General features: G+C 34.1%; 3 protein-coding genes across 3 annotated transcripts; 1 reads left to right on the forward strand and 2 right to left on the reverse strand.

The window, feature by feature from the left end:
- Positions 261–3,137, forward strand: LOC104737999 (probable receptor-like protein kinase At5g15080). Its single transcript, XM_010458239.2, has 8 exons — positions 261–784; positions 1,264–1,343; positions 1,673–2,019; positions 2,098–2,233; positions 2,324–2,460; positions 2,546–2,669; positions 2,761–3,078; positions 3,133–3,137. Exons 1-8 carry the CDS (start codon positions 588–590, stop codon positions 3,135–3,137), a joined length of 1,344 nt encoding a protein of 447 aa, XP_010456541.1. The 5' UTR covers positions 261–587.
- Positions 3,796–6,055, reverse strand: LOC104735527 (mitochondrial outer membrane protein porin 3). The gene is made up of 6 exons (XM_010455335.1): positions 5,917–6,055; positions 5,365–5,432; positions 4,987–5,097; positions 4,797–4,883; positions 4,482–4,690; positions 3,796–4,372 (listed from the first exon to the last, which is right to left on the reverse strand). The coding sequence occupies exons 1-6, from the start codon at positions 5,963–5,965 to the stop codon at positions 4,066–4,068; spliced, it is 831 nt and encodes a 276-aa protein (XP_010453637.1). The 5' UTR covers positions 5,966–6,055; the 3' UTR covers positions 3,796–4,065.
- LOC104738000 (auxin efflux carrier component 8-like) lies at positions 6,597–8,286 on the reverse strand. The gene is made up of 5 exons (XM_019234506.1): positions 7,464–8,286; positions 7,290–7,364; positions 7,048–7,205; positions 6,872–6,948; positions 6,597–6,775 (listed from the first exon to the last, which is right to left on the reverse strand). Exons 1-5 carry the CDS (start codon positions 7,993–7,995, stop codon positions 6,709–6,711), a joined length of 909 nt encoding a protein of 302 aa, XP_019090051.1. The 5' UTR covers positions 7,996–8,286; the 3' UTR covers positions 6,597–6,708.

The raw sequence follows: 9,959 nt of genomic DNA on the forward strand, positions 1-9,959 counted from the left end.
TTGATTCGTACCTTTTTTTAATTTTCCCAAAGGGAATAATTATAAACAAAGTGTTAATAATTGGTTCCTCCAACCAGACAAAAATAAAACACTCTCAACACAAATCCTGGAGAGGTTTCTATAAACCAAGAACACAGCTTCTTATTACTACTAATCATGAAATAATCAATTAATGAGAAAGAAAAAAAAAAACGGTGATTAAATTTGTTAAAAAGGTACGAATTTCAATATATAAATAGTTACTGTTGAAGCACATGTTGAGAGAAAACCCAAAAAAAAATCTCACTTTTTTTCTTTGCTACAGTTCTCTTTTCTCTCTCTTTCTCTCAGCAGACATCAATTCCCCTTTTTTGACTAAAATTCCGCGACTTGGGGTTTTGATCCATTCCCCCCAGTGAATCATCATCTCTCACCTTCACTGCTTTTTTCTTCTTCTCCAAAAACAAAAATCACTCCTTTTTATTTTTTTCTCTTATTCGTCTGGAATTTTTTAATTTGGGGGAAAAGAAAAGAAAAAAAACTATGGTGGTGCTGATCAAATAAATCAAAATCTTTCTGGTGTGTTGTTTGTTGGTTTTGTGAGAGAGATGGGTAAAGAGGAAACTGGTGCTGTCAAAGAAGCTAAAGGGAATTCGAAATCGGAGAAATCTAAAGAGAGTGAGAATCACAGGAAGAATAAGAAGAAGCAGAGCAATGGTGATGATACTAGTAGATATCACGAAGAAGAAGAAGAAGAAGAAGAAGAAGAAGGAGAAGAAGCAAGTGGTTGTTGGGTCAAGTTTAGGTTTATGATTGGTTGTGTACCTTCTTCAAAATCAGACCTTGATGCTTCTTCTTCCTCTATCTGTGGCACTACCAGCACTGGTAAAATTATAAAAGATCTCTGCTTTTTTTTTTTTTAATCCATTTTTGGTTCGAGAGAGACAAAAAGCTTTATGCTTTGAATGAAGAAATGAATAATCTTGTTGTGAGTTTTGTTTATATAATTGTCTTCTTTCCATCTAGGGTTTTATATTTGTGTCTTCCATGTGCTTTACCCTTTTTGTAAGCTTACATGTGAGTTTAAGATTAGATGTTTTGAACTGAGCTTAAGCTTGATTGGTTGTATCTCTGCTTTCTCAATGAATCTTTGAGTTTTGTGGCTTTGTCTTTCGTTTTTTAGTTACAACAATTGAAAGCAAGTCGGCAAATGAGAAATCAAATGATCAACCAGTTGCTCCACCACTCTCTTCCACAACAACTAGCAATGCTNGTCAAGTTTAGGTTTATGATTGGTTGTGTACCTTCTTCAAAATCAGACCTTGATGCTTCTTCTTCCTCTATCTGTGGCACTACCAGCACTGGTAAAATTATAAAAGATCTCTGCTTTTTTTTTTTTTAAATCCATTTTTGGTTCGAGAGAGAGATAGAGAGAGAGAGACAAAAAGCTTTTGTGCTTTGGATGAAGAAATGAATAATCTTGTTGTGGGTTTTGTTTCTATAATTGTCTTCTTTCCATCTAGGGTTTTTATATTTGTGATTTACCCTTTTTGTAAGCTTCCATGTGAGTGTTTAAGAGTAGATTTTTTGAACTGAGCTTTAAAGCTTGAACTTGATTGTACCCCATTTGGTTTATATCACTCTGTTTTCTCAATGAATCTTTGAGTTTTGTGGCTTTGTCTTTCGTTTTTAGTTACAACAATTGAAAGCAAGTCGGCAAATGAGAAATCAATTGATCAACCAGTTGCTCCTCCACTCTCTTCCACAACAACTAGCAATGCAGAAAGCTCTTCATCAACTCCAGTCATCAGCGAAGAACTTAACATTTCTTCTCACCTCAGGAAGTTTACTTTCAATGATCTTAAGCTTTCCACTAGAAACTTCAGACCCGAAAGTCTTCTTGGAGAAGGTGGTTTTGGTTGTGTCTTTAAAGGATGGATTGAAGAAAACGGTACTGCTCCTGTTAAGCCTGGTACTGGCCTTACAGTTGCTGTCAAAACCTTAAATCCTGATGGACTTCAAGGTCACAAAGAATGGCTTGTAAGAAAACCCCTTTTTTCTTCTGTTTCTTTCTCTTTTTATCTCTTTTAATGTGTTCCTGCTTTGTTGCAATTGCAGGCTGAGATTAATTTCCTTGGTAACCTTCTCCATCCAAATCTAGTTAAGCTTGTTGGTTATTGCATTGAAGATGATCAAAGGCTGCTTGTGTATGAGTTTATGCCTCGAGGAAGTTTGGAGAATCACCTTTTCAGAAGTATGTCTATATACCCACAACCTTATAAATCAAACCATTTTTTAGTGTTGTCAGTGTTTAATCTGATACATGTGCTTTTCATGTTTAAAGGGTCTTTGCCTCTTCCTTGGTCTATCCGGATGAAGATTGCATTAGGTGCTGCAAAAGGTCTCAGTTTCCTCCATGAAGAAGCTTTAAAGCCTGTTATATATCGAGATTTCAAAACATCAAACATTTTACTAGATGCAGTATGTATCTTACTCCTTACTATCATCAACATCTTAAAGTTGCTTTGCTTCTAACAATTTTAATCAATGATTCCCTTTTTTTCAGGACTACAATGCAAAACTATCGGATTTTGGACTGGCCAAAGATGCTCCTGATGAAGGTAAAACCCATGTTTCTACTCGAGTTATGGGGACATATGGCTACGCTGCTCCTGAGTATGTAATGACCGGTGAGTCCTCTTTGGTTTCATCTATTTTCTTTGGTTTGAAATATTAAATGTTTGCATCTTTGTTGATTTGCTTCCTATTAAACTCCTTAAGGTCACTTGACATCAAAGAGCGATGTATATAGTTTTGGGGTAGTTCTGCTTGAAATGCTGACTGGACGACGATCTATGGACAAAAACCGCCCAAACGGAGAGCACAACTTAGTGGAATGGGCAAGACCGCATCTCCTTGACAAAAGAAGGTTTTACCGGTTACTTGATCCGAGGCTTGAAGGCCATTTCTCGATTAAAGGTGCTCAAAAGGTGACTCAGCTTGCTGCACAATGCCTAAGCCGTGATCCCAAGATTAGGCCAAAGATGAGTGATGTTGTCGAAGCACTGAAACCACTTCCGCATCTCANTTTTTTCTTCTGTTTCTTTCTCTTTTTATCTCTTTTAATGTGTTCCTGCTTTGTTGCAATTGCAGGCTGAGATTAATTTCCTTGGTAACCTTCTCCATCNTTCGCCTTTCCGAAATCAGATTCCTTCTCCAAAGCCTAAAGGAGCAACTACATAGCTTTGCGTGGTAGTAGACAACAAACAAAGCTAAAGGCTCAAGCTTTTATCGTTTTTAAGCGGCAAGGAGATATTTTTAACCGATGTTACGGTAACTCTGTAATCGATTAATGTAAAAAACGACGGAGAACGGTGAATCCAATTGGGTTTTCTATGGAACTCTGATTTTTGTCTTACCGAGCGATTCGACCTTCCATTGCTGAAAGCTTCTTGAATCAGTCTTGACATTACATCTTCTACCTCGTATCATAAAACCACTTTGCGTCTTGCTATGCTAGCTTGGTAATGACAAAGTTACAAACACACTTGCGACCAAGAATATTATTTAATATATCCGAATAATTCAGTTTCACTTGACCCATTGTGCATAAGACAAAGCATATAAAAGAAAAACAAAGTAATGGACTGAAACAAATCGGACAAAATCAAATCTCCTGCGACCACGAATCAACACCAATCTTATGAAACAATAAAAATCTGACCTACTAACTAGACAACAAAATGCTTAAATAATAAATTAGACCTGTCACCTGTCTAAGAATCTCCTAGAAAAATCCACTAAAGAACTCGGAACTGGAACAAGAGTAGTATTTTTTAGCAGACAGCAAATAAATAAAAAGAGAGGAACCAAATTCTTAATGGTTCTTCATCTTCATGAGGAGATCCTTTCAATAGTATTTTTTTCTTTTCTTATTTTCTACAAATCCAAAACACCGAAACGAAAAAAGAAAAACAAATGGAAGATTGTTTAGCAAACCAGACAGAGATTTGTCCAAAGATTCAAAGACGAAAACGAGATAACTATTCTACCCCTTCAGGGATCATTTTGTTGGTTTCTCTTCTCTCAAGGCTTAAGAGCGAGAGCAATCCCAACCTTAGCACTCTTCTCGATCGCCTTCGAGTCAACCTCCCCAGAAACGGTGAAGAACGACTTTGGACGCCACTCGTGTTGAATCAGTGCGTTAGCAATACCAGCATTGTTCACTCGTGCCTTCACAGTGGTCAATGGGTCCATTGCGTATTGACTTCCGACAGTGATGGCATTCTCTTTTGTCGTGAAGTTGTGGCTAACCTCAGCTCCAACCACAGTGTTGGTCACCGGGTTCACAATGTGATAGTACGATGCGTTCAGTTTCTCACCTTTGTCATTCCTGCAATAACAGTTTAAGAAAGAACTCTGTTTAAAACCAGCACAGCATTGACAGCTCAATTCAATGAATCAATGAATCTATCATCAGGTCATTTGGTTGAGGCACTTACAGAGTGAGGGAAGCAATCAAATCGTCCTTGGTGAAGCTCAAACCAGCATTGAAATGTTTGAAGTTGCCAGAGTCAGTTTCGAATGAAACATCAGTACCAAGAGCCAAAACGTTGGTTCCAACCACACCAGAGAAATTGACAGTCGGGCTACCAGTCAATCCAATGCTGGTGGCGATACCAGCGTAGTCGTGCAAATACTGCAGCTCGAGCTGTTTAAAAGAGAGAGAGCACATAATGGTTATTATACATATTCCAACATATCAAAACTGTCAAAAACTAGACAAACAAGGTAGTTAGTTAATCAAGTATATATACCTTGCCAGATTTCTGATCAGGTAACTTGGCGGTGAGAATGGCCTTAACTCCAGGGGTAGGCTCATCAACGGTAAAAGTGGTCAGAAGCTGCAAAATATTACAGTTGTATACACACGAATTGTCAAGTGAATCAAATAACAGAACACAAGTTAAGGGTATATGGTTATTGTGAGTTATCAGGTATGCTTACGGAAGAGTCAGTGGAAACTTTGATGTCAGCAGTGAAGTTCTTGTTCTTCACTTGGGTAGCAACATCACCCAAAAACACGCTTCCTTTGTTTGTTCCAGTCGTAGTGATGGCCTATAAAAATCACAAGAGATAACACAAAAGAGAAAAGAGTCAAGTTCATGATGAAAATTTGAAAACCACATGAAACCAAATTACACAGAAACTTGGAATTATCTAAATTTCAATCACAATTGCTGGTTAAAAGAACTCTTAAAACTAGTAAATAACTCAAATCAGAAACTTCAGAGCTGAGCAAAAACACTAAACCCATCTCATCAACATATAAAGGGAAACAGAGTATATAAAGAACAGATTCATGAATCAATAAAGGAAACTTACAACACCGGTTGAAGAGTAAGTGGTGACACTGAATTTCTGGTCTCCTTGGTAATCCTTGTACAGCAAATCTACAAATAACATTCAACAAAACTCATCTCTAGAAACAAAAAAAAAAAAAAAAAAAAAAAAACANCAGAAAAGCTCAAACAGGAGAAAACCACTGTACACATTGATAGACATATTCCAGATCCAATATAAAAAAAAATTCAAAATACAGCTACACAACGAGACGACGAGAGAGACCCCAAACATTGAAACCCAGAGAACTACTCTAAGCATCCACACGAAATCACAAAATCGACGGGAACGAACATAGAAACCATCAATCAGCTCAAAAACACGGAGGATTAAAGACGCACCCACACACAAATTTCAACGACCTAAACACAACCGATAGAAACATAAATAGAACCTAAACGATTCACAAAAAATCAACCAAAACCTAGATCAGGAAATCGAACCTCAATGTTTAAGAAATCTCAACAACAACAACACAGTCACATTCGCCTTCAAAAAAGAGATAACAGATGATGGATCGAAAGCGAGAAGTACCTCTGGCTTTTTTGCCGATTTCGGTATAGAGTCCTGGACCTTTAACCATGATTACTTCTTGGAGAAAACAGGAAAAAATCGAAGAAGTTCTGAGAACGAGCTGAGATGAAGAAGAATTAGTGAAGAAAAAAATTGGTGATTTATATAAGGCGAAGAAGAAGAAGAAGAAGAAAACCCTAATTTATTATTTATTTTTTAAATATTTTTTGCCCTGCTTATCAAGCAAAAATATCTCAACCGTTAGATCATTATTACTTGAGTCGTGTCACCTCTTTTACAGCCGTTGATTTCTTTCTTCCCCACTGTCCAAGTCTTTTTATTTTATTCTATTTATTTTTCCTTTAAAAAAAATATTTATTTGGCTTTTTCCATTTTTCTTTGCGTGGCAAGCAGGCGGAGTGTGCTGTACGATTATATTTATTTATTATATTCCTCATATTTTTCTTTTTTTTTTTAATACTATGATATTATTTTTGCTTTGAGTATTTGACTCTGTCTATATAATATTTTTTTTTTCTTAAGAGTTAGATAATGTGCTATTGAATTTTCTTTAACTGGTGTTCTTTTAGAATTATTTCTATATATTTATTAGTTTGCAAAAAAAAACTCTCATATATTTTTTATTTAATAGACAACAATTTTTGTTTTCAGATTACAATATCAGGAGTGATTTACAATATTTATGAACAAAGATAATGGTTGACATTTATGAAAAAGTTCCTTAACTTATACCACATAAATCCAATTTATGCTTTTCTTTTTTAAAAAGAGTTCAATTTATACATGTCATATTCATATGTCCAATACAAAATAATATGCCAAAATTGTTGGCAAGGCAATTAGCATTCCAAAGATCACCCTGAAAAATTCAAAACCACAAAAAATATATATAAATAAATAGTATTGACAAGATGCAAAATTTTTAATAATTGTATATAGTATATTATTAATTTACCCAGTACTAACAATCTCCGGATGAAGATTGTACTCTTTTGCAAAAACAAATGGCACTACTCCTTGAGGCAATGCAGCCTATATATATATACGCAACACAAACCATACATTAAGTAGACATGATCAATTAATTAACAATAATTCGTTCTAATCAATTCTTTTTTTTTTTTTTTGTACCTGTAGTATTGCGATTTTGAAGAGATTATTTCGTAATCTCATGATAAACACAGAAGCAATCATAAGAGCAGGTCCTAATACGAACTTGAGGAGCATTGCTATAACCGCCATTTTTGTTCCACATGCTATAAAACTCCTTTGTGATGCCATGAACAGACCTGTTTTAATTCTCATAGTTAATTTTATAATTTATGACCTTCATATTTTTGTGTGTGTAGAGATAATAATAATTAAGATAGATCTTGTTCTCACTATGGCTACTTCTTCTTCTTCTTTTGGCTCTTCCTCCTCTCTATTTACTTCTTCATTGTCATTGCCTTGTTTTACAAGAAACCAAGATTTTAATTAATTAGGGTAAGTGTTAAAGGAATTGTTTCTTCATTTATCCAAAAACGGAAAGAGTTTTAGTTATATACCTCCTGTATTATGTTCCGTGGAAGATCCAGAAGATGTTTTCGCCCTTGCGGCATTAATCTCAAACAAGAAGAGCAAGATGGTGTACCAAATCAAGCTCTGCATCACAACAATCTGCCTCAAGATGCTAGCAGCTTCATCTCCATAGATGGCAGCCAATATTGGGATTCCAAGAATGAGAGTGTTTGGAAACACGGATATAGATAACCCGATTATGACCCAACCTAGTCTTCCTCCTCTTCCTCCTGTTGGATGCCAGAATCTTACAACCACGGTTAAGACAACAAGGGCTAAGAGTTTCTGGAGAATGTCAGAGAGAATGAGTTTAGGGTTCATCTTGAAAGGGTTGTTTTGAGAGATTATCTGAAAAGAAAGCAAAGGGATACAGAATTTTGCGACGAATTTGTTGATGCCTGCGCATTGCTCGGGTGTGAAGAGCTGTAGATGTTTTGCAGAGAGGTAACCTAAGATCATTGAGACATAGAGAGGAACAGTTGCTGAAACAACATGGTAGACATCAAGCCAAGAGATCATTTTTTTGTTTCCAAGATCAAATTGTACAATTGGTTTTTCTATTGTCTAAAATTGTTTGATTTTCATACAATAGAAAACCAAAACAGACAATGAAAGATCTCATGAACACTCGAAGGAACAGTCTCTTCCAAATGAATGGAAAGAAACTGTTTGATCTTATGGCATATATATGTGTGTAAAGTTGATGGCTTTTTCTCTCTTTTGTTGAAATGTGGAACTCTCTTCAATTTCAAGGTTTTTGATTCCACAATGGATTTTTTGTTCCAAAGGGAAGAAAAATGAAACAAAAACTCTGGATTTATTTCTCACTCTGTAATTTATTTTTCTTATCATTGTTTGAAAGAACAATTTTTTTCCCCTATTATTTAGCATTCTTGTTGAGTTATTAAAAGAAAAAACAATCACCGTGATATTCTTTTTCTTTGAAAGAATTGGCATTTTCTTCTTGCCACATTTATATAAGAAAAGAAAAAAAAAAAAAAACTAAAGATATAAAGAGAAGGCTGTTTAATTTGTCTTTTGCATGAACAAAGAAGAGCTAAATATGCTCCAACAGAACTTTAGTTTTATAGCCTTTGATTTTTTCTTACCTTAGATACTTAAACTGTTTTTTTTTTCTTTTTAATTACAAACCGCTTTATTTGCAAATGTAATTTATAGCTAATTTTATAATGTGTAACAATTTCTAGTCAAATAAGATATAGTATAAGGTACCATCAAATGTCCTTAAAGTAATGATAGTAATTCCTAAATATGACATAAACATATGCACATAATGCGTATACATGATTATTTAATTAATTAGACGATATTTTCACCAAAGATCATAGGCATTTTTTTTTTTTTGAAGAGCAAGAACATAGGCATATATGATATGAGAATAAAAAGAAAACCAAAAGAATAAAGAAGTGAATTGGGAAGGAAGTAATCAGGAAGCATAATATTTGTTTGTTTCTAAAATTGGTTTGAAGATTGAGAACTAAGCTTATTCTTTTGTAAACATATATGGAAATTTTGGTTTTCTCTTTTTTGCTAAATTGAGAATTGTCTCTTTCTTTTAGTTTGCTTCTTACAAGAAGTAAGCAAATGCTTACCATTTTAGATTGAACCGAGAAACTTTGGAACATTTGAAAGCTAAATTTGTATGTGGTAAGGAATCAAAGCCTCATGAAGTTCTTTTTAAAGATGCTAGCAACATTTTTTTTTAACAAATAATGTGTTAGCAACATTAAGAAGTTCAAATCATTTTTTCTACAAAAGCACAATCATAAAAAAACTCTTTTATCTTTTGACAAAAAAAAAAAAAAATCTTTATATATTGTCTTGGTGAATGCTTATATATTCTTACATTTTGTACTGAAAAAAAAACTAATGGCACTTTTATTGCATTCATATAAGAACTTACAAATCAATATTAATCCCGTTGAAGATATAAACAATAGTCTAATGAATTTTTGCTTGAGTGAACTTTGAAACGAGAATGAATTGTTAGAAACCATATATATGAAAGGTTCACAGCCCATATAAGAAATGACATCTTTAAGTTCTTCTTAAATAGTTATTTATTTAGAAGTAAAATATTATACAAGTCAGTAAATACAATCATCATTTATTTTTTTGAAAAAGTAAGTGAACCTTTATGAAGAAAGAAACATAGCATGTCCATCAATCTAGGTGTTTTTCTATTGAAACAACAGATCAAAATGAATGAAAAACTCAACATAATTATAGGTTAAGATATATCATAGATCTTCCTATTTTTATCTCAAATAAACCTAAACAAAGGAAAATTTTGGGAGCTAAAAATAATGAATTTAAAAATAAAAATGAAGAAACTATCCACAAATAAAAAATGACGGCTCTCCATCCTTAGCGGTAGATTTCTAAAATTGGAGATTACTTCTTAATCAACTTTATTTAAACACCAAAACTTCACATATTTAAAAATTCGTAGTACGATTCAT

This window comes from Camelina sativa, chromosome 13, assembly GCF_000633955.1.
Source record: "Camelina sativa cultivar DH55 chromosome 13, Cs, whole genome shotgun sequence".
Taxonomy (NCBI): domain Eukaryota; kingdom Viridiplantae; phylum Streptophyta; class Magnoliopsida; order Brassicales; family Brassicaceae; genus Camelina; species Camelina sativa.